This window comes from Salmo salar, chromosome ssa04, assembly GCF_905237065.1.
Source record: "Salmo salar chromosome ssa04, Ssal_v3.1, whole genome shotgun sequence".
Lineage (NCBI taxonomy): Eukaryota > Metazoa > Chordata > Actinopteri > Salmoniformes > Salmonidae > Salmo > Salmo salar.
In genome coordinates this window covers 86335338-86360106 of record NC_059445.1, presented here as the reverse complement: position 1 = coordinate 86360106, position 24769 = coordinate 86335338, and the positions used below count along the sequence as shown (strand labels likewise).

Below are 24769 nucleotides of genomic sequence, written 5' to 3'. Positions count from 1 at the left end.
ATGCAACACACACACACACCCCCTGTAAAATGGGTCGATATGACCTTCATAGCCTACAGGAGAGAAAACATACCATCAACACACAGATTAAAGTCAGGGACACACACACTCCACCCTTCCTCAACCCCCTCCCTCCCTCCCTCAACCCCCCTCCCTCCCCAACCCCCTTCCTCCCTCCCCCCCCCCCCCCCCCACTGACCTGCAGCATGAGTGCGTGTGGTGAGTGAACGAAGTTGGATGCGTTCTCTCTGGGTGATGACTCCAGGCAGAGCTGGGCGTCGGTGGCCTTGGCGTTGTAGGTGAAAGAGATGGAGTTGGCTAGCTTCCCATCGTACAGGACCTGCAGTTCATAACATTACATTACATCACATTACATTACATTACATTACATCACATTACATCACATTACAGGACATTACATTACATCACATTACATTACATCACATTACATCACATTACATTACATTACATCACATTACATTACACATTTCAGTCATTTAGCAAACTCTCTTATCCAGAATGACTTACAGTCAGTGCATTCATCTTAAAGGGATACAGCAAGATTATGGCAATTAAGACATTTTTATACTTACCCAGAGTCAGATACCATTTCTATGCTAGCATACCCATAGACTTCAAGTCATTGAGCTAAGGATAGTTAGCATCGGTTCATGAAACTACCTCTAACTTCCTTCATAATGCATGCAAAACCCCCCAAAATGATATCAACGAGTTCATCTGACTCTGGGGAAGTAGAAAATATCAGTTTCCCTTCAAGGTAGCTAGGTAACAAAACCACATAGTTTTCCTCAATAACCTGCCTACCTGCTTATGGTGCTCCGCCAGGTGGATATCACTCTCCGACTTAAACTTAAAGGTGCTCTACAGGGGGAGATACAAGAGGGGAGATCGAGGGGGGAGATAGAGGAGGGGAGATAGAGGAGGAGGAGGGAGAAAATGGGAGATAGAGGAGGAGAGATAGGGGGATAGAGGAAGAGGGGGGAGATAGAGGAAGAGGGGGGAATGGGGGAGATAGAGGAAGAGGGGGAGATGGGGAGATAGAGTAAGAAGAGGGGGGGAGATAAAGGGAGATAGAGAAGGAGGGGGGAGATAAAGGGAGATAGAGAAGGAGGGGGGATAGAGAGGAGGGGGAGATAGAGGGGGGAGATAGGGGGAGATAGAGGAAGGGGGGAGATGGGGGAGATAGAAGAGGAGGGGGAGATAGAGGGGGCAATAGGGGGAGAGAGGAGGTAGAGGGGGAAAGGTTGGGAAAACAAAATATTAATTAATGAAAGAAAAGGAAGAAGGCATGACATAGAGGCATGACAGAGAGGAATGACATAGAACGGAGAGCGTGTGTGTTACTCAAATGAACACAGCGTTCATCTCTCCCCCCAGTTACCTACTAAGGTTAACCTAGTTACCTACTAAGAGTTTCCTAAAGGCTGGAGCGTTGGAGTGAGTTTCCTAAAGGCCGGAGCGTCGGAGAGAGTTTCCTAAAAGCTGGAGTGTAGGAGAGAGTTTCCCAGTGGCCGGAGCGCCGGAGAGAGTTTCCTGAAGGCTGGAGCGTCAGAGGGAGTTTCCCAGTGGCCGGAGCGTCGGAGAGAGTTTCCTAAAGGCCGGAGCGTCGGAGAGAGTTTCCTGAAGGCCGGAGCGTCAGAGAGAGTTTCCTGAAGGCCGGAGCGTCGGAGAGAGTTTCCTAAAAGCTGGAGTGTAGGAGAGAGTTTCCCAGTGGCTGGAGCGCCGGAGAGAGTTTCCTAAAGGCTGGAGCGTCAGAGAGAGTTTCCTAAAGGCCGGAGCGTCGGAGAGAGTTTCCTGAAGGCCGGAGCGTCAGAGGGAGTTTCCTGAAGGCTGGAGCGTCAGAGAGAGTTTCCCAGTGGCCGGAGCGTCGGAGAGAGTTTCCTGAAGGCCGGAGCGTCGGAGAGAGTTTCCTGAAGGCCGGAGCGTCGGAGAGAGTTTCCTGAAGGCCGGAGCGTCGGAGAGAGTTTCCTGAAGGCCGGAGCGTCGGAGAGAGTTTCCTAAAGCTGGAGGTGGAGAGTTTCCCAGTGGCTGGAGCGCCGGAGAGAGTTTCCTAAAGGCTGGAGCGTCAGAGAGAGTTTCCTGAAGGCCGGAGCGTCGGAGAGAGTTTCCTGAAGGCCGGAGCGTCGGAGAGAGTTTCCTGAAGGCCGGAGCGTCGGAGAGAGTTTCCTGAAGGCCGGAGCGTCGGAGAGAGTTTCCTGAAGGCCGGAGCATCGGAGAGAGTTTCCTGAAGGCCGGAGCGTCGGAGAGAGTTTCCTGAAGGCTAGGGAGAGTAATGCTCAGTGAGCTGTTCTCTCTCTCTTAGATGTCTGGAAGTAGCTGGCAGGTTAGTACAGAACGCACGGATCAAGCCTTAAAGAGATTGGTGGGGCTAAGGCTTAAGAGGGTGTGAACAATGCTGAATGGGTGTAGACAAAGCAGGGCTCTCCAGTAGTAGTATCAAGACATTCAAGAACGGTTTTCTCAAAAGTGAGTTTACAAGTTCATCAACTTACAAATCAGAATTACTTTCCCCATTGTTTCCTCAAATGCAGTGTATGAAATACCATTTTGTACCTCTGAGTCTCTACTTTTATCCAATGTAAAAAAAGAGAAATTAAAATGTTGCTACATAAGACCGAATCCAGGTTGTGAGTCACAAATGTGCTCTCTCGTCAGTGTACGAGGAGCTAGCCAACAGCGGAGAGGAGCTGTTCAGAGGAGCGAGCCAACAACACAGCTAACATGACAACTTCAAACTGAAACTGGAAAGACTTGAAACTAGCTGCACTTCGTTTCGTTTTACCTTTTTTCAACTGACATTTCTTTTATATATATATATATATATCCATAAAAATAATGCCAGCTGATTCATGATTTCAATTGGCTGAGAAACGCTGCCTGCCTCTCTCTCTCTCTCTCTCTCTCTCTCTCTCCGTCCCCATTACCATGGGACAGTTGGAGATAGAATTTGAATATTGAAACAATGTTGTAAATGTCAGAGAGACAGACAGCAAGGTTTATACAAATCTCCCCTGTTGAAAACTAAAATGTTAGTCTACATAAAATGTGAGATAATGTCTAGATGCTTTTTAATAGTGGAAATCAAGTTTATAAATTGCCTGGCTGGGCTGATGAGGAAGTGGATTGAGTAGTCAGGTGGAACAGAGTTAAACAGGCATTTTAACGTCAGATAGATTTAGCCGGTGGTAACTTCTGGAATAGACTCCGGCTGGAACGCGGTTTTACCCAATCAGCATTCAGTTTCAGACCCGTTTGTATAATAGATTCAACAAGTTCATGTTGTTAATTAAAATAAAAAACCTTTTCATTCAAATCAATACTTCAAAACCGAACCGTAGGTCCTGGTAGTCCCAAAAAAATGGGTGCTTGGTAAATTGTGATTTTAATGAATGGAGGGAATTTGGAGCAGCAGTTTTTAGAGGAGCAGGACCAATGAGAAACATTTCCAACTACTCAACTCTGCCCACATACTCTAGTGTGTACGTGTGTGTGTGTGTGTGTGTGTGTGTGTGTGTGTGTGTGTGTGTGTGTGTGTGTGTGTGTGTAGAATGGTTTAGCCCTATACCTTGTAGCCGGGACCCAGTTGATGTATGGCGAAGATCTGAGCGGGGTTGAGAGCTTCACTGAACACGTAGACGGCCCCCAGCTGACCACAGAACACCCTGTTAGCATCCGCCGTCTCCGACGAACCCAGAAAACACTTATCATAACTCTGTAGAGGAGAGGAGGGAGGGAGGGAGATAGATGAGGGGGAGGGAGGGAGATGAGGGGAGGAGGGAGGGAGATGATGGGGAGAGGGAGGGAGATGAGGGGGAGAGGGAGGGAGATGAGGGGGAGGGAGGGAGATGAGGGGGAGAGGGAGATGATGGGGAGGGAGGGAGATGATGGGGGACGGAGATGATGGGGGGGACGGAGATGATGGGGAGGGAGGGAGATGATGGGGGAGGGAGGGAGATGATGGGGAGGGAGGGAGATGATGGGGAGGGAGGGAGATGATGGGGGGGACGGAGATGATGGGGGAGGGAGGGAGATGATGGGGAGGGAGGGAGATGATGGGGGAGGGAGGGAGATGAGGGGGAGGGAGGGAGATGGGGGGGAGGGAGGGAGGGAGATGATGGGGGAGGGAGGGAGATGAGGGGGAGGGAGATGAGGGGGAGGGAGGGAGATGATGGGGAGGGAGGGAGATGAGGGGGAGGGAGGGAGATGGGGGAGGGAGGGAGATGAGGGGAGAGGGAGGGAGGGAGATGATGGGGAGGGAGGGAGATGAGGGGAGAGGGAGGGAGATGAGGGGAGGGAGATGAGGGGGGGAGGGAGGGAGATGATGGGGGGGAGGGAGATGAGGGGGAGGGAGGGAGATGAGGGGGGACGATGATGGGGAGGGAGGGAGATGAGGGGAGGGAGGGAGATGAGGGGGGAGGGAGGGAGATGGGGGAGGGAGGGAGATGAGGGAGAGGGAGGGAGATGAGGGGAGGGAGATGAGGGGGAGGGAGGGAGGGAGATGATGGGGGGAGGGAGATGAGGGGAGGGAGGGAGATGAGGGGGGGACGATGATGGGGAGGGAGGGAGATGAGGGGAGGGAGGGAGATGAGGGGAGGGAGGGAGATGATGGGGAGGGAGGAGATGAGGGGGAGGGAGGGAGATGAGGGAGAGGGAGGGAGGGTGATGAAGGGGAGGGAGGGAGATGAAGGGAGGAGGGAGATGAGGGGAGGAGGAGATGAGGGGGAGGGAGGGAGATGATGGGGAGGGAGGGAGATGATGGGGAGGGAGGGAGATGAGGGGGAGGGAGATGAGGGGGAGGGAGGGAGATGGGGGGAGGGAGGGAGATGATGGGGGAGGGAGGGAGATGAGGGGAGGGAGGGAGATGAGGGAGGGAGGGAGATGAGGGGAGAGGGAGGGAGGGAGATGATGGGAGGGAGGGAGATGAGGGGAGAGGAGGGAGATGAGGGGGAGGGAGGGAGATGAGGGGAGAGGGAGGAGATGAGGGGAGAGGGAGGGAGATGAGGGGAGAGGAGGGAGATGATGGGGAGGGAGGGAGATGAGGGGGAGGGAGATGAGGGGGAGGGAGGGAGATGATGAGGGAGGGAGATGAGGGTGGAGGGAGGGAGATGAGGGGGGGCGATGATGGGGAGGGAGGGAGATGAGGGGGAGGGAGGGAGATGAGGGGGAGGGAGGGAGATGGGGGAGGGAGGGAGATGATGGGGAGGGAGGGAGATGGGGGAGGGAGGGAGATGATGGGGGAGGGAGGGAGATGAGGGGGAGGGAGATAGATGAGGGGGAGGGAGGGAAATGAGGGGGAGGGAGGGAGATGAGGGGAAGGGAGGGTGATGAGGGGGGAGGGAGGGAGATGAGGGGGGGAGGGAGATGGGGAGGGAGGGAGATGAGGGGAGAGGGAGGGAGGGAGATGATGGGAGGGAGGGAGATGAGGGGGAGGGAGGGAGATGAGGGGGAGGGAGGAGATGAGGGGGAGGGAGGGAGATGAGGGGAGAGGGAGGGAGATGATGGGGAGGGAGGGAGATGAGGGGGAGGGAGATGAGGGGGAGGGAGGGAGATGATGAGGGAGGGAGATGAGGGTGGAGGGAGGGAGATGAGGGGGGGCGATGATGGGGAGGGAGGGAGATGAGGGGGAGGGAGGGAGATGAGGGGAGGGAGGGAGATGGGGGAGGGAGGAGATGATGGGGGAGGGAGGGAGATGGGGGGAGGGAGGGAGATGATGGGGAGGGAGGGAGATGAGGGGGAGGGAGATAGATGAGGGGGAGGGAGGGAAATGAGGGGGAGGGAGGGAGATGAGGGGGGAGGGAGGGTGATGAGGGGAGGGAGGAGATGAGGGGGAGGGAGGGAGATGATGGGGAGGGAGGGAGATGAGGGGGAGGGAGGGAGATGAGGGGGAGGGAGGGAGATGAGGGGGAGGGAGGGAGGAGATGAGGGGGAGGGAGGGAGATGAGGGGGGAGGGAGATGAGGGGGAGGGAGGGAGATGATGGGGGAGGGAGGGAGATGAGGGGGAAGGGAGGGAGATGAGGGGGGTGGGAGGGACATAAGGGGGGAGGGAGGGAGATAAGGGGGGAGGGAGGGAGATGAGGGGGGAGGGAGGGAGATGAGGGGGGAGGGAGGGAGATGAGGGGGGAGGGAGGGAGGGAGATGAGACAGGTGGCAGAGGAGGAGAGAGGGAGCTATAGGTCATTCAGTAATTCATTATAACAGTCTTGGTCATTCAACAGTAATTCATTATAACAGTCTTGGTCATTCAGTAATTCATTATAACAGTCTTGGTCATTCAACAGTAATTCATTATAACAGTCTTGGTCATTCACAGTAATTCATTATAACAGTCTTGGTCATTCAGTAATTCATTATAACAGTCTTGGTCATTCAACAGTAATTCATTATAACAGTCTTGGTCATTCAACAGTAATTCATTATAACAGTCTTGGTCATTCAGTAATTCATTATAACAGTCTTGGTCATTCACAGTAATTCATTATAACAGTCTTGGTCATTCAACAGTAATTCATTATAACAGTCTTGGTCATTCAACAGTAATTCATTATAACAGTCTTGGTCATTCAACAGTAATTCATTATAACAGTCTTCGTCTCACAGCCTGAGGGAGAAGTCAGCTCCAGATATGATCAAAACCTCATGTTGCTTTCTGTGGTCAGTCCTGACACACACACACACACACACACACACACACACACACACACACACACACACACACACACACACACACACACACACACACACACACTGTATGACGCTTCTTCCAGGCATCACTAATCGACTCGCTAAGGAAGACCAAACGATCATTGATCACACTATTCATGCACAGAGACACAATAGACTAAATCCCTGAGACACCTGGTAACCTGAAGTTGACTGTACACGTCCACAGGACGTAAAGACATACAACAACATTCTGTTAATGTCCTGTCATAAATCCCCAGATGCTACGTCACAGCCACAATAATTCATTTCATGTTAGTAGACTGTCTTACCCAGAGTGCCTTGCAGGAGCAATTAGGCTTGCGGCTCGCTCAAAGGGCACATCGATAAATTCTTCACGTAGTCGGCTCTGGGATTCAAACCAGCAACCGTTTCTTGATCACTAGCCCAGCGCTCTTACCACTAGGCTACCTGCTGCCCCATATTCCCCTTTCTCCTGAAGTAAACACTGCTAAACACCACTCTAAAAGCATTGGATTGGAGGAGGCACGGGTTAAAAGGGAGTTTGATTGGGACACGTGATTCGTGTTAAAAGCTGTTGAGGATTTAACAGATACCTCCAAAGCCTCAATTCCCCACACAGGAACAGGGACACGGTTGTTTTACCGGTAACGGGGAGGGGGGGGGCGATTTCTTACGTCGTTGGTGTTGACGTGCCAGGCCATGTCGCCGTAGGAGACCAGCTGACCGTTGACATAGCAACGGATCTCACTGTTCCTCCAGCGGTTGTAGATGTGGACGATGCTGATCATGTACCACTGAAACGGAGAGAGAGAGGGGGGTTAGAGAGGGTTAGTGAGTGATGAGGGGTTTAGAGAGGGTGAGAGAGAGGGTTAAAGAGGGTTAGAGAGGGATGAGGGGTTTAGAGAGGGTGAGAGAGAGGGTTAGAGAGGGTTAGAGAGGGATGAGGGGTTAGAGAGGGTTAGAGAGGGAGGGGGGTTAGAGAGAGGGTTAGAGAGGGAGGAGGGGTTAGAGAGGGTTAGGAGGGGTTAGAGAGGGTTAGAGAGGGTTAGAGAGGGGTTAGAGAGGGTTAGAGAGAGGGGTTAGAGAGGGTAGGAGAGGGTTAGAGAGAGGGTTAGAGAGGAAGGAGGGGTTAGAGAGAGGGTTAGAGAGGGTTAGAGAGTTAGAGAGGGTTAGAGAGAGGGTTAGAGAGAGGGTTAGAGAGGGAGGAGGGGTTAGAGAGGGTTAGAGAGGGTTAGAGGGGGTTAGAGAGGGTTAGAGAGAGGGTTAGAGAGGGAGGAGGGGTTAGAGAGGGTTAGAGGGGGTTAGAGAGGGTTAGAGAGAGGGTTAGAGAAAGGGTTAGAGAGGGAGGGGTTATAGAGGGTTAGAGGGGGTTCGAGAGGGTTAGAGAGAGGGTTAGAGAGAGGGTTAGAGAGGGAGGAGGGGTTAGAGAGGGTTAGAGGGGGTTAGAGAGGGTTAGAGGGGGTTAGAGAGGATTAGAGAGAGGGTTAGAGGGGGTTAGAGAGGGTTAGAGAGAGGGTTAGAGAGGGATGAGGGGTTAGAGAGGGGGTAGGTGTGATAAACCTGTGTAAAGTGTAAATACAGAACGTCTTCATATACACCTCCAAACTGTCATTACGACAAGAGCTGGTTACAGGGCTGAGGATACAGGTTACAGGGCTGAGGATAAAGGTTACAGGGCTGAGGACACAGGTTACAGGGCTGACGATACAGGTTACAGGGCTGAGGATACAGGATACATGGCTGAGGATACAGGATACAGGCTGAGGATACAGGATACAGGGCTGAGGATACAGGTTACAGGGCTGAGGATACAGGTTACAGGGCTGAGGATACAGGTTACAGGGCTGAGGATACAGGTTACAGGGCTGATGATACAGGTTACAGGGCTGAGGATACAGGTTACAGGGCTGAGGATACAGGTTACAGGGCTGAGGATACAGGATACAGGGCTGAGGATACAGGTTACAGGGCTGAGGATACAGGTTACAGGGCTGAGGATACAGGTTACAGGGCTGATGATACAGGTTACAGGGCTGATGATACAGGTTACAGGGCTGAGGATACAGGTTACAGGGCTGAGGATACAGGATACATGGCTGAGGATACAGGTTACAGGGCTGAGGATACAGGTTACAGGGCTGAGGATACAGGTTACAGGGCTGAGGATACAGGTTACAGGGCTGAGGATACAGGTTACAGGGCTGAGGATACAGGTTACAGGGCTGAGGATACAGGATACAGGGCTGAGGATACAGGTTACAGGGCTGAGGATACAGGTTACAGGGCTGATGATACAGGTTACAGGGCTGAGGATAAAGGTTACAGGGCTGAGGATACAGGTTACAGAGCTCAGGATACAGGTTACAGAGCCGAGGATACAGGATACATGGCTGAGGATACAGGTTACAGGGCTGAGGATACAGGATACAGAGCTGAGGACACAGGTTACAGGCCTGAGGATACAGGTTACAGGGCTGAGGATACAGGAATGAGGATACAGGTTATAGGGATGAGGATACAGGTTACAGGGCTGAGGATACAGGATACAGAGCTGAGGATACAGGATACAGGGAGAGGATAGAGGTTACAGGTTACAGGGCTGAGGATACAGGTTACAGGGATGAGGATACAGGTTACAGGGCTGAGGATAAAGGTTACAGGGCTGAGGATACAGGTTACAGAGCTCAGGATACAGGTTACAGAGCCGAGGATACAGGATACATGGCTGAGGATACAGGATACATGGCTGAGGATAAAGGTTACAGGGCTGAGGATACAGGTTACAGAGCTGAGGATACAGGGCATAGAGCTGAGGATACAGGATACAGAGCTGAGGACACAGGTTACAGGGCTGAGGATACAGGTTACAGGGCTGAGGATACAGGTTACAGGGCTGAGGATACAGGATAAAGGGCTGAGGATACAGGTTATAGGGATGAGGATACAGGTTACAGGTTACAGGGCTGAGGATACAGGATACAGAGCTGAGGATACAGGATATAGGGATGAGGATAGAGGTTACAGGTTGCAGGGCTGAGGATACAGGGCTGAGGATACAGGTTACAGGGCTGAGGATACAGGTTACAGGGCTGAGGATACAGGTTACAGGGCTGAGGATAGAGGTTACAGGGCTGAGGATACAGGATACAGGGCTGAGGATACAGGATACAGGGCTGAGGATACAGGATACAGGGCTGAGGATACAGGTTACAGAGCTGAGGATACAGGTTACAGGGATGAGGATACAGGATACAGGGATGAGGAAATATGGCTGAGGATACAGGTTACAGGGCTGAGGATACAGGATACAGGGCTGAGGATACAGGTCTGAGGATACAGGATACAGGGCTGAGGATAGAGGTCTGAGGATACAGGTTACAGGGCTGAGGATACAGGGCTGAGGATACAGGATACAGGGCTGAGGATACAGGTTACAGGGCTGAGGTTACAGGTTAAAGGGCTGAGGTTACAGGGCTGAGGTTACAGGTTACAGGGCTGAGGATACAGGTTACAGGGCTGAGGATACAGGATATAGGGATGAGGATAGAGGTTACAGGTTGCAGGGCTGAGGATACAGGGCTGAGGATACAGGTTACAGGGCTGAGGATACAGGTTACAGGGCTGAGGATACAGGTTACAGGGCTGAGGATAAAGGTTACAGGGCTGAGGATACAGGTTACAGAGCTGAGGATACAGGTTACAGGGCTGATGATACAGGTTACAGGCGTGAGGATACAGGTTACAGGGCTGAGGATAAAGGTTACAGGGCTGAGGATACAGGTTATAGAGCTCAGCATACAGGTTACAGAGCCGAGGATACAGGATACATGGCTGAGGATACAGGTTACAGGGCTGAGGATAAAGGTTACAGGGCTGAGGATACAGGTTACAGGGCTGAGGATACAGGTTACAGGGCTGAGGATATAGGTTACAGGGCTGAGGATACAGGTCTGAGGATACAGGTTACAGGGCTGAGGATACAGGTTACAGGGCTGAGGATACAGGTTACAGGGCTGAGGATACAGGTTACAGGGCTGAGGATAAAGGTTACAGGGCTGAGGATACAGGTTACAGAGCTCAGGATACAGGTTACAGAGCCAAGGATACAGGATACATGGCTGAGAATACAGGTTACAGGGCTGAGGATAAAGGTTACAGGGCTGAGGATACAGGTTACAGAGCTGAGGATACAGGTTATATGGCTGAGGATAGAGGTTACAGAGCTGAGGATACAGGATACAGGGCTGAGGTTACAGGTTACAGGGCTGAGGTTGCAGGGCTGAGGATACAGGATACAGGGCTGAGGATACAGGTTACAGGGCTGAGGATACAGGTTACAGGGCTGAGGATACAGGTTACAGGGCTGAGGATACAGGTTACAGGGCTGAGGATACAGGTTACAGGGCTGAGGATAAAGGTTACAGGGCTGAGGATACAGGTTACAGGGCTGAGGATACAGGTTACAGGGCTGAGGATACAGGGATGAGGATACACGTTACAGGGCTGAGGATACAGGTTACAGGGCTGACGATACAGGTTCCAGGGCTGAGGATACACGTTACAGGGCTGATATGTGGGCCTACAGCAGCTTATCATGTTCCTTCATAAGAAGGTTAAATAATGGAGGGAATTTCTCTCTCTTCTTTTCTCGGGTTCCTTTCCTAAATTTGCCCTCTTCCGGTGTGTGTGAGATAATCCAACCTTGTTGGCTAGGATGCTTGTGGGAGAGGGGAGGGAGGAGAGGGGAGGGAGGAGAGGGAGGAGGGAGAGGGGGAAAGAGGAGAGGGAGGAGGGAGAGGGGGAAGAGGAGAGGGAGGAGAGAGGAGGGAGAAGCATAAGGAGAAGAGGAGAGGGGAGAGGGAAGAGTAGAGGATTTTGGTGGTGTCTACAAAGCTGCTGCTAACACACACACACACACACACACACACACACACACACACACACACACACACCAGGATGATGTGCCAACTCAGCACCACTCATGAGGGAAGTCTGCCATCTGTGTGTGTGTGTGTGTGTGTGTGTGTGTGTGTGTGTGTGTGTGTGTGTGTGTGTGTGTGTGTGTGTGTGTGTGTGTGTGTAGCAGCAGGATAGTGCTGATGGTGTGACTGAGGATCAGTGTTCAGGTCTTATCTCCTCCCATCACTATTCAGGCAGCATCACAAATGGTACAACTTAACAGGGTGCCATAGGGCTCTGGTCTAAAGTAGTGCACTATATAGGGAATAGGGTGCCATAGGGCTCTGGTCTAAAGTAGTGCACTATATATAGGGAACAGGGTGCCATAGGGCTCTGGTCTAAAGTAGTGCACTATATAGGGAATGGGGTGCCATAGGGTTCTGGTCTAAAGTAGTGCACTATATAGGGAATAGGGCTTTGGTCTAAAGTAGTGCACTATATAGGGAATAGGGTTCCATAGGGCTCTGGTCTAAAGTAGTGCACTATATAGGGAATAGGGCTTTGGTCTAAAGTAGTGCACTATATAGGGAATAGGGTGCCATAGGGCTCTGGTCTAAAGTAGTGCACTATATAGGGAATAGGGTGCCATAGGGCTCTGGTCTAAAGTAGTGCACTATATAGGGAATAGGGTGCCATAGCTCTGGTCTAAAGTAGTGCACTATATATAGGGAACAGGGTTCCATAGGGCTCTGGTCTAAAGTAGTGCACTATATAGGGAATGGGTGCCATAGGGCTCTGGTCTAAAGTAGTGCACTATATAGGGAATAGGGCTTTGGTCTAAAGTAGTGCACTATATAGGGAATAGGGTTCCATAGGGCTCTGGTCTAAAGTAGTGCACTATATAGGGAATAGGGCTTTGGTCTAAAGTAGTGCACTATATAGGGAATAGGGTGCCATAGGGCTCTGGTCTAAAGTAGTGCACTATATATAGGGAACAGGGTGCCATAGGGCTCTGGTCTAAAGTAGTGCACTATATAGGGAATGGGGTGCCATAGGGTTCTGGTCTAAAGTAGTGCACTATATAGGGAATAGGGCTTTGGTCTAAAGTAGTGCACTATATAGGGAATAGGGTTCCATAGGGCTCTGGTCAAAAGTAGTGCACTATATAGGGAATAGGGCTTTGGTCTAAAGTAGTGCACTATATAGGGAATAGGGTTCCATAGGGTTCTGGTCTAAAGTAGTGCACTATATATAGGGAATAGGGTGCCATAGGGCTCTGGTCTAAAGTAGTGCACTATATATAGGGAACAGGGTGCCATAGGGCTCTGGTCTAAAGTAGTGCACTATATAGGGAATGGGGTGCCATAGGGTTCTGGTCTAAAGTAGTGCACTATATAGGGAATAGGGCTTTGGTCTAAAGTAGTGCACTATATAGGGAATAGGGTTCCATAGGTCTCTGGTCTAAAGTAGTGCACTATATAGGGAATAGGGTTCCATAGGGTTCTGGTCTAAAGTAGTGCACTATATATAGGGAATAGGGTGCCATAGGGCTCTGATCTAAAGTAGTGCACTATATATAGGGAATAGGGTTCCATAGGGCTCTGATCTAAAGTAGTGCACTATATAGGGAATAGGGCTTTGGTCTAAAGTAGTGCACTATATAGGGAATAGGGTTCCATAGGGTTCTGGTCTAAAGTAGTGCACTATATAGGGAATAGGGCTTTGGTCTAAAGTAGTGCACTATATAGGGAATAGGGTTCCATAGGGTTCTGGTCTAAAGTAGTGCACTATATATAGGGAATAGGGTGCCATAGGGCTCTGGTCTAAAGTAGTGCACTATATAGGGAATAGGGTGCCATAGGGCTCTGGTCTAAAGTAGTGCACTATATATAGGGAACAGGGTGCCATAGGGCTCTGGTCTAAAGTAGTGCACTATATAGGGAATGGGGTGCCATAGGGCTCTGGTCTAAAGTAGTGCACTATATAGGGAATAGGGCTTTGGTCTAAAGTAGTGCACTATATAGGGAATAGGGTTCCATAGGGCTCTGGTCTAAAGTAGTGCACTATATAGGGAATAGGGCTTTGGTCTAAAGTAGTGCACTATATAGGGAATAGGGTTCCATAGGGCTCTGGTCTAAAGTAGTGCACTATATAGGGAATAGGGCTTTGGTCTAAAGTAGTGCACTATATATAGGGAATAGGGTGCCATAGGGCTCTGATCTAAAGTAGTGCACTATATAGGGAATAGGGCTTTGGTCTAAAGTAGTGCACTATATAGGGAATAGGGTTCCATAGGGCTCTGGTCTAAAGTAGTGCACTATATAGGGAATAGGGCTTTGGTCTAAAGTAGTGCACTATATAGGGAATAGGGTTCCATAGGGTTCTGGTCTAAAGTAGTGCACTATATATAGGGAATAGGGTGCCATAGGGCTCTGGTCTAAAGTAGTGCACTATATAGGGAATAGGGTGCCATAGGGCTCTGGTCTAAAGTAGTGCACTATATATAGGGAACAGGGTGCCATAGGGCTCTGGTCTAAAGTAGTGCACTATATAGGGAATGGGGTGCCATAGGGTTCTGGTCTAAAGTAGTGCACTATATAGGGAATAGGGCTTTGGTCTAAAGTAGTGCACTATATAGGGAATAGGGTTCCATAGGGCTCTGGTCTAAAGTAGTGCACTATATAGGGAATAGGGCTTTGGTCTAAAGTAGTGCACTATATAGGGAATAGGGTTCCATAGGGTTCTGGTCTAAAGTAGTGCACTATATAGGGAATAGGGCTTTGGTCTAAAGTAGTGCACTATATAGGGAATAGGGTTCCATAGGGCTCTGGTCTAAAGTAGTGCACTATATAGGGAATAGGGTTCCATAGGGTTCTGGTCTAAAGTAGTGCACTATATATAGGGAATAGGGTTCCATAGGGCTCTGATCTAAAGTAGTGCACTATATAGGGAACAGGGAGCCAATTGGGATGGACCCTCAGTGTGTGTGCAGTGCCTACCTTGCGGGGTTGAAAGTCGTACTTCACACAGTGCTGGAAGCCTTTCCCCTTGGACTTTAGCGACGTCACGATCAGACAGTTCCCCACAAAGTGAGCCGAGTAACCAATACCTTTACTGGTTCGAAAACTAGAGAGGAGAGGAGGGGAGAGAGGGGAGAGGGAGGGGAGGAGAGGGGGAGGGAGAGAGGGGGAGAGAGAGGAGGGAGAGGGGGAGAGGGGAGGGGAGGGGAGGAGAGGGGAGGGAGAGAGGGGGAGAGGGGGAGAGGGGGAGGGAGAGAGGGGGAGAGGGGGGATGAGAGAGAGGAGGGAGAGGGGGAGAGGGGAGGGAGGAGGAGAGGGGAGGGAGAGAGGGGGAGAGGGGGAGGAGAGAGGAGGGAGAGGGAGGGAGAGAGGGGGAGAGGGGGAGAGGGGGAGAGGAGGGGAGAGGGGGAGAGGGGGAGAGGAGAGGGGAGGGAGAGAGGGGGAGAGAGAGGAGGAGAGGGGGAGAGGGAGGGGAGGGAGAGGGGGGAGAGGGGGAGAGAGAGAGGGGAGAGGGGGATGAGAGAGAGAGGAGGGAGAGGGGGGAGAGGGAGGGGGAGAGGGGAGGGAGAGAGGGGGAGAGGGGGAGAGAGAGAGAGGAGGGAGAGGGGGAGAGGGGAGGGGAGAGGGGGAGAGGGGAGGGAGAGAGGGAGAGGGGGATGAGAGAGAGAGGAGGGAGAGGGGGAGAGGGAGGGGAGAGGGGGAGAGGGGGAGAGGGGAGGGAGAGAGGGGAGAGGGAGGGAGGAGAGGGAGGGAGAGAGGGGAGAGGGGAGAGAGGGGAGGAGAGGGAGAGGAGAGGAGGGAGGGAGGGAGGGAGGGAGGGAGGGAGGGAGGGAGGGAGGGAGGGAGGGAGGGAGGGAGGGGAGAAAACATTACGTAAACGGTATTTTCATGATAAACCTCTTTTTGATGTTATATCAGCAGGCAGCCGAGCTCAACCAAGTCTCTTTGTCCAATCAATTTACAACATCCTCCGAAACATAAAACACATCGTCATCCCTGTAGCATTTCAGATGAAACAAGAGGTCATAAAAAGGTCATGTTAAAACAGCCCAACACTAGTATCAGCCCCCCCCCCCCATCTAGTCCTTCAACACACTTCAAACAGGCCTAAGTCTACATCTGTGCCAAGGCAATTCCCACTGCGTATACAGCCAGTGTATTACTGTCTTGTCTCCTGGGGTGATGTGGTGTGGAGGCCCGTGTCAGACAGGGGGATAAAGTGAGACCTGCTGGGGAAGGATGATAAAGGCTCTGGGGTTATCAGTCACAGCCTCCCATCCATCTCTCTCCCCCTCTCCTCTCCATTCCTCACACAGCAACTCTCTCTACCCTTCTCGGAGAGCTCAGCAGTCACCATGACAATGGGTGGTTACCAGGGAGATGGGATTACAAGCTCTCTCCCAGGCTGGCGGTCAGGGCTCATCCCCTGTGATGATGTCATCTGGAGCAGGTAATGCTGGGATACGGAACACAAATCAAAATGTTCCGTTCTTATAGTAGCTTTTACAAAAGTTTAGACTTAACAAAATGACAGCCATCTCTTCAACGAACATGGCTTTGGAGTAGGGCCTATCTGTTCAATTGTATTTCTATGGTCACAACCAGAGCTATGTGCAGAGATAGAGGCTGTCCACGGACCCATTTAGGACATATCTCTGACCACAACACTCTCTAGGTGCAGGCAAAGCCCACTGACTGCTGAATGATGTTCACTTTGAATATTATACATTGACAGCCTGCCATGCTGATCAAATTAGATCTTAGTCATTTAGCAGACGCTCTTATCCAGAGCGACTTACAGTAGTGAATGCATACATTTCATACATTTTTTTTCTTCCCCGTACTGGTCCCCCGTGGGAATCGAACCCACAACCCTGGCGTTGCAAAACCACCATGCTCTACCAACTGAGCCACACGGGACATTTAGATACCAGAGGTTCCTGTAAATACGAGGCAAATTCAATCTGACTATAACTGTCCCTGTTAGAATCTACTGAATCTACTGTAGTAACTAACTGTTAGAATCTACTGAATCTACTGTAGTAACTACCTGTTAGAATCTACTGAATCTACTGTAGTAACTACCTGTTAGAATCTAATGTAGTAACTACCTGTTAGAATCTACTGAATCTACTGTGGTAACTACCTGTTAGAATCTACTGAATCTACTGTAGTAACTACCTGTTAGAATCTAATGTAGTAACTACCTGTTAGAATCTACTGAATCTACTGTGGTAACTACCTGTTAGAATCTACTGAATCTACTGTAGTAACTACCTGTTACAATCTACTGTAGTAACTACCTGTTACAATCTACTGAATCTACTGTAGTAACTACCTGTTAGAATCTAATGTAGTAACTACCTGTTAGAATCTACTGAATCTACTGTAGTAACTACCTGTTAGAATCTACTGAATCTACTGTAGTAACTACCTGTTAGAATCTACTGAATCTACTGTAGTAACTACCTGTTAGAATCTACTGAATCTACTGTAGTAACTACCTGTTACAATCTACTGTAGTAACTACCTGTTACAATCTACTGAGTCTACTGTAGTAACTACCTGTTACAATCTACTGTAGTAACTACCTGTTAGAATCTACTGAATCTACTGTAGTAACTACCTGTTAGAATCTACTGAATCTACTGTAGTAACTACCTGTTAGAATCTACTGAATCTACTGTAGTAACTACCTGTTAGAATCTACTGTAGTAACTACCTGTTAGAATCTACTGAATCTACTGTAGTAACTACCTGTTAGAATCTACTGAATCTACTGTAGTAACTAACTGTTAGAATCTACTGAATCTACTGTAGTAACTAACTGTTAGAATCTACTGAATCTACTGTAGTAACTAACTGTTAGAATCTACTGAATCTACTGTAGTAACTACCTGTTAGAATCTACTGAATCTACTGTAGTAACTACCTGTTAGAATCTACTGAATCTACTGTAGTAACTACCTGTTACAATCTACTGTAGTAACTACCTGTTACAATCTACTGAGTCTACTGTAGTAACTACCTGTTACAATCTACTGTAGTAACTACCTGTTAGAATCTACTGAATCTACTGTAGTAACTACCTGTTAGAATCTACTGAATCTACTGTAGTAACTAACTGTTAGAATCTACTGAATCTACTGTAGTAACTACCTGTTAGAATCTACTGAATCTACTGTAGTAACTACCTGTTAGAATCTAATGTAGTAACTACCTGTTAAAATCTACTGAATCTACTGTAGTAACTACCTGTTAGAATCTACTGAATCTACTGTAGTAACTAACTGTTAGAATCTACTGAATCTACTGTAGTAACTACCTGTTAGAATCTACTGAATCTACTGTAGTAACTACCTGTTACAATCTACTGTAGTAACTACCTGTTAAAATCTACTGAATCTACTGTAGTAACTACCTGTTACAATCCACTGTAGTAACTACCTGTTAGAATCTACTGAATCTACTGTAGTAACTAACTGTTAGAATCTACTGAATCTACTGTAGTAACTAACTGTTAGAATCTACTGAATCTACTGTAGTAACTACCTGTTAGAATCTACTGAATCTACTGTAGTAACTACCTGCTAGAATCTACTGTAGTAACTACCTGTTAGAATCTACTGAATCTACTGTAGTAACTACCTGTTAGAATCTACTGAATCTACTGTAGTAACTACCTGTTAGAATCTACTGAATCTACTGTAGTAACTAACTGTTAGAATCTACTGAATCTACTGTAGTAACTACCTGTTAGAATCTACTGAATCTACTGTAGTAACTACCTGTTAGAATCTACTGAATCTACTGTAGTAACTAACTGTTAGAATCTACTGAATCTACTGTAGTAACTACCTGTTAGAATCTACTGAATCTACTGTAGTAACTAACTGTTAGAATCTACTGAATCTACTGTAGTAACTACCTGTTAGAATCTACTGAATCTACTGTAGTAACTACCTGCTAGAATCTACTGTAGTAACTACCTGTTAGAATCTACTGAATCTACTGTAGTAACTACCTGTTAGAATCTACTGAATCTACTGTAGTAACTACCTGTTAGAATCTACTGAATCTACTGTGGTAACTACCTGTTAGAATCTACTGAATCTACTGTGGTAACTACCTGTTAGAATCTACTGAATCTACCGTAGTAACTACCTGTTAGAATCTACTGAATCTACTGTAGTAACTACCTGTTAGAATCTACTGAATCTACTGTAGTAACTACCTGTTAGAATCTACTGAATCTACTGTGGTAACTACCTGTTAGAATCTACTGAATCTACTGTGGTAACTACCTGTTAGAATCTACTGAATCTACTGTAGTAACTACCTGTTAGAATCTACTGAATCTACTGTGGTAACTAACTGTTAGAATCTACTGAATCTACTGTGGTAACTACCTGTTAGAATCTACTGAATCTACTGTAGTAACTACCTGTTAGAATCTACTGAATCTACTGTAGTAACTACCTGTTAGAATCTACTGAATCTACTGTAGTAACTACCTGTTAGAATCTACTGAATCTACTGTAGTAACTACCTGTTACAATCTACTGTAGTAACTACCTGTTACAATCTACTGAGTCTACTGTAGTAACTACCTGTTACAATCTACTGTAGTAACTACCTGTTAGAATCTACTGAATCTACTGTAGTAACTACCTGTTAGAATCTACTGAATCTACTGTAGTAACTACCTGTTAGAATCTACTGAATCTACTGTAGTAACTACCTGTTAGAATCTACTGAATCTACTGTAGTAACTACCTGTTAGAATCTACTGTAGTAACTACCTGTTAGAATCTACTGAATCTACTGTAGTAACTACCTGTTAGAATCTACTGAATCTACTGTAGTAACTAACTGTTAGAATCTACTGAATCTACTGTAGTAACTACCTGTTAGAATCTACTGAATCTACTGTAGTAACTACCTGTTAGAATCTACTGAATCTACTGTAGTAACTACCTGTTAGAATCTACTGAATCTACTGTAGTAACTACCTGTTACAATCTACTGTAGTAACTACCTGTTACAATCTACTGAGTCTACTGTAGTAACTACCTGTTACAATCTACTGTAGTAACTACCTGTTAGAATCTACTGAATCTACTGTAGTAACTACCTGTTAGAATCTACTGAATCTACTGTAGTAACTAACTGTTAGAATCTACTGAATCTACTGTAGTAACTACCTGTTAGAATCTACTGAATCTACTGTAGTAACTACCTGTTAGAATCTAATGTAGTAACTACCTGTTAGAATCTACTGAATCTACTGTAGTAACTAACTGTTAGAATCTACTGAATCTACTGTAGTAACTACCTGTTAGAATCTACTGAATCTACTGTAGTAACTACCTGTTAGAATCTACTGAATCTACTGTAGTAACTACCTGTTAGAATCTACTGAATCTACTGTAGTAACTACCTGCTAGAATCTACTGTAGTAACTACCTGTTAGAATCTACTGAATCTACTGTAGTAACTACCTGTTAGAATCTACTGAATCTACTGTGGTAACTACCTGTTAGAATCTACTGAATCTACTGTGGTAACTACCTGTTAGAATCTACTGAATCTACTGTAGTAACTACCTGTTAGAATCTACTGAATCTACTGTAGTAACTAACTGTTAGAATCTACTGAATCTACTGTAGTAACTACCTGTTAGAATCTACTGAATCTACTGTGGTAACTACCTGTTAGAATCTACTGAATCTACTGTGGTAACTACCTGTTAGAATCTACTGAATCTACTGTAGTAACTACCTGTTAGAATCTACTGTAGTAACTACCTGTTAGAATCTACTGAATCTACTGTAGTAACTACCTGTTAGAATCTACTGAATCTACTGTAGTAACTACCTGTTAGAATCTACTGAATCTACTGTAGTAACTAACTGTTAGAATCTACTGAATCCACTGTAGTAACTACCTGTTAGAATCTACTGAATCTACTGTAGTAACTACCTGTTAGAATCTACTGAATCTACTGTAGTAACTACCTGTTAGAATCTACTGTAGTAACTACCTGTTAGAATCTACTGAGTCTACTGTAGTAACTACCTGTTAATCTACTGAATCTACTGTAGTAACTACCTGTTAGAATCTACTGAATCTACTGTAGTAACTAACTGTTAGAATCTACTGAATCTACTGTAGTAACTACCTGTTAGAATCTACTGAATCTACTGTAGTAACTACCTGTTAGAATCTAACTGTAGTAACTACCTGTTAGAATCTACTGAATCTACTGTAGTAACTACCTGTTAGAATCTACTGAATCTACTGTAGTAACTAACTGTTAGAATCTACTGAATCTACTGTAGTAACTACCTGTTAGAATCTACTGAATCTACTGTAGTAACTACCTGTTACAATCTACTGTAGTAACTACCTGTTAGAATCTACTGAATCTACTGTAGTAACTACCTGTTACAATCCACTGTAGTAACTACCTGTTAGAATCTACTGAATCTACTGTAGTAACTACCTGTTAGAATCTACTGAATCTACTGTAGTAACTACCTGTTAGAATCTACTGAATCTACTGTAGTAACTACCTGTTAGAATCTACTGAATCTACTGTAGTAACTACCTGCTAGAATCTACTGTAGTAACTAACTGTTAGAATCTACTGAATCTACTGTAGTAACTACCTGTTAGAATCTACTGAATCTACTGTAGTAACTACCTGTTAGAATCTACTGAATCTACTGTAGTAACTAACTGTTAGAATCTACTGAATCTACCGTAGTAACTACCTGTTAGAATCTACTGAATCTACTGTAGTAACTACCTGTTAGAATCTACTGAATCTACTGTAGTAACTAACTGTTAGAATCTACTGAATCTACTGTAGTAACTACCTGTTAGAATCTACTGAATCTACTGTAGTAACTACCTGTTAGAATCTACTGAATCTACTGTAGTAACTACCTGTTAGAATCTACTGAATCTACTGTAGTAACTACCTGCTAGACAATCTACTGTAGTAACTACCTGTTAGAATCTACTGAATCTACTGTAGTAACTACCTGTTAGAATCTACTGAATCTACTGTAGTAACTACCTGTTAGAATCTACTGAATCTACTGTAGTAACTACCTGTTAGAATCTACTGAATCTACTGTGGTAACTACCTGTTAGAATCTACTGAATCTACTGTAGTAACTACCTGTTAGAATCTACTGAATCTACTGTAGTAACTAACTGTTAGAATCTACTGAATCTACTGTAGTAACTACCTGTTAGAATCTACTGAATCTACTGTAGTAACTACCTGTTAGAATCTACTGAATCTACTGTGGTAACTACCTGTTAGAATCTACTGAATCTACTGTAGTAACTACCTGTTAGAATCTACTGAATCTACTGTAGTAACTACCTGTTAGAATCTACTGAATCTACTGTAGTAACTACCTGTTAGAATCTACTGAATCTACTGTAGTAACTACCTGTTAGAATCTACTGAATCTACTGTAGTAACTACCTGTTAGAATCTACTGAATCTACTGTAGTAACTACCTGTTAGAATCTACTGAATCTACTGTAGTAACTACCTGTTAGACTCTGAATCTACTGTAGTAACTACCTGTTACAATCTACTGAATCTACTGTAGTAACTACCTGTTACAATCTACTGTAGTAACTACCTGTTAGAATCTACTGAATCTACTGTAGTAACTACCTGTTAGAATCTACTGAATCTACTGTAGTAACTACCTGTTAGAATCTACTGAATCTACTGTAGTAACTACCTGTTAGAATCTACTGAATCTACTGTAGTAACTACCTGTTAGAATCAATCTACTGTAGTAACTACCTGTTAGAATCTACTGAATCTACTGTAGTAACTACCTGTTAGAATCTACTGAATCTACTGTAGTAACTAACTGTTAGAATCTACTGAATCTACTGTAGTAACTACCTGTTAGAATCTACTGAATCTACTGTAGTAACTACCTGTTAGAATCTACTGAATCTACTGTAGTAACTACCTGTTAGAATCTACTGAATCTACTGTAGTAACTACCTGTTAGCAATCTACTGTAGTAACTACCTGTTACAATCTACTGAATCTACTGTAGTAACTACCTGTTACAATCTACTGTAGTAACTACCTGTTAGAATCTACTGAATCTACTGTAGTAACTACCTGTTAGAATCTACTGAATCTACTGTAGTAACTACCTGTTAGAATCTACTGAATCTACTGTAGTAACTACCTGTTAGAATCTACTGAATCTACTGTAGTAACTACCTGTTAGAATCTACTGTAGTAACTACCTGTTAGAATCTACTGAATCTACTGTAGTAACTACCTGTTAGAATCTACTGAATCTACTGTAGTAACTAACTGTTAGAATCTACTGAATCTACTGTAGTAACTACCTGTTAGAATCTACTGAATCTACTGTAGTAACTACCTGTTACGAATCTACTGTAGTAACTACCTGTTAGAATCTACTGAATCTACTGTAGTAACTACCTGTTAGAATCCAATCCACTGTAGTAACTACCTGTTAGAATCTACTGAATCTACTGTAGTAACTACCTGTTAGAATCTACTGAATCTACTGTAGTAACTACCTGTTAGAATCTACTGAATCTACTGTAGTAACTACCTGTTAGAATCTACTGAATCTACTGTAGTAACTACCTGCTAGAATCTACTGTAGTAACTACCTGTTAGAATCTACTGAATCTACTGTAGTAACTACCTGTTAGAATCTACTGAATCTACTGTAGTAACTACCTGTTAGAATCTACTGAATCTACTGTAGTAACTACCTGTTAGAATCTACTGAATCTACTGTAGTAACTACCTGTTAGAATCTACTGAATCTACTGTAGTAACTACCTGTTAGAATCTACTGAATCTACTGTAGTAACTAACTGTTAGAATCTACTGAATCTACTGTAGTAACTACCTGTTAGAATCTACTGAATCTACTGTAGTAACTACCTGTTAGAATCTACTGAATCTACTGTAGTAACTACCTGTTAGAATCTACTGAATCTACTGTAGTAACTACCTGCTACGAATCTACTGTAGTAACTACCTGTTAGAATCTACTGAATCTACTGTAGTAACTACCTGTTAGAATCTACTGAATCTACTGTAGTAACTACCTGTTAGAATCTACTGAATCTACTGTAGTAACTACCTGTTAGAATCTACTGAATCTACTGTAGTAACTACCTGTTAGAATCTACTGAATCTACTGTAGTAACTACCTGTTAGAATCTACTGAATCTACTGTAGTAACTACCTGTTAGAATCTACTGAATCTACTGTAGTAACTACCTGTTAGAATCTACTGAATCTACTGTAGTAACTACCTGTTAGAATCTACTGAATCTACTGTAGTAACTACCTGTTAGAATCTACTGAATCTACTGTAGTAACTACCTGTTAGAATCTACTGAATCTACTGTAGTAACTACCTGTTAGAATCTACTGAATCTACTGTAGTAACTACCTGTTAGAATCTACTGAATCTACTGTAGTAACTACCTGTTAGAATCTACTGAATCTACTGTAGTAACTAACTGTTAGAATCTACTGAATCTACTGTAGTAACTACCTGTTAGAATCTACTGAATCTACTGTAGTAACTACCTGCTAGAATCTACTGTAGTAACTACCTGTTAGAATCTACTGAATCTACTGTAGTAACTACCTGTTAGAATCTACTGAATCTACTGTAGTAACTACCTGTTAGAATCTACTGAATCTACTGTAGTAACTACCTGTTAGAATCTACTGAATCTACTGTAGTAACTACCTGTTAGAATCTACTGAATCTACTGTAGTAACTACCTGTTAGAATCTACTGAATCTACTGTAGTAACTACCTGTTAGAATCTACTGAATCTACTGTAGTAACTACCTGTTAGAATCTACTGAATCTACTGTAGTAACTAACTGTTAGAATCTACTGAATCTACTGTAGTAACTACCTGTTAGAATCTACTGAATCTACTGTAGTAACTACCTGTTAGAATCTACTGAATCTACTGTAGTAACTACCTGTTAGAATCTACTGAATCTACTGTAGTAACTACCTGTTAGAATCTACTGAATCTACTGTAGTAACTAACTGTTAGAATCTACTGAATCTACTGT

At 45.7% G+C, this 24769-nt stretch overlaps 1 protein-coding gene across 1 annotated transcript in view; it reads right to left on the bottom strand.

The window, feature by feature from the left end:
* Positions 1-24769, bottom strand: part of LOC106574788 (neurobeachin) — a 306741-nt gene that overhangs the window by 172901 nt on the left and 109071 nt on the right. The window contains exons 7-11 of the mRNA XM_045717441.1: positions 14605-14731; positions 7381-7500; positions 3587-3733; positions 826-882; positions 200-340 (exon numbers count right to left, since the gene is read on the bottom strand). Of these exons, the coding sequence (XP_045573397.1) occupies positions 200-340; positions 826-882; positions 3587-3733; positions 7381-7500; positions 14605-14731 (592 nt within the window). The remainder of the gene's footprint in view (positions 1-199; positions 341-825; positions 883-3586; positions 3734-7380; positions 7501-14604; positions 14732-24769) is intronic.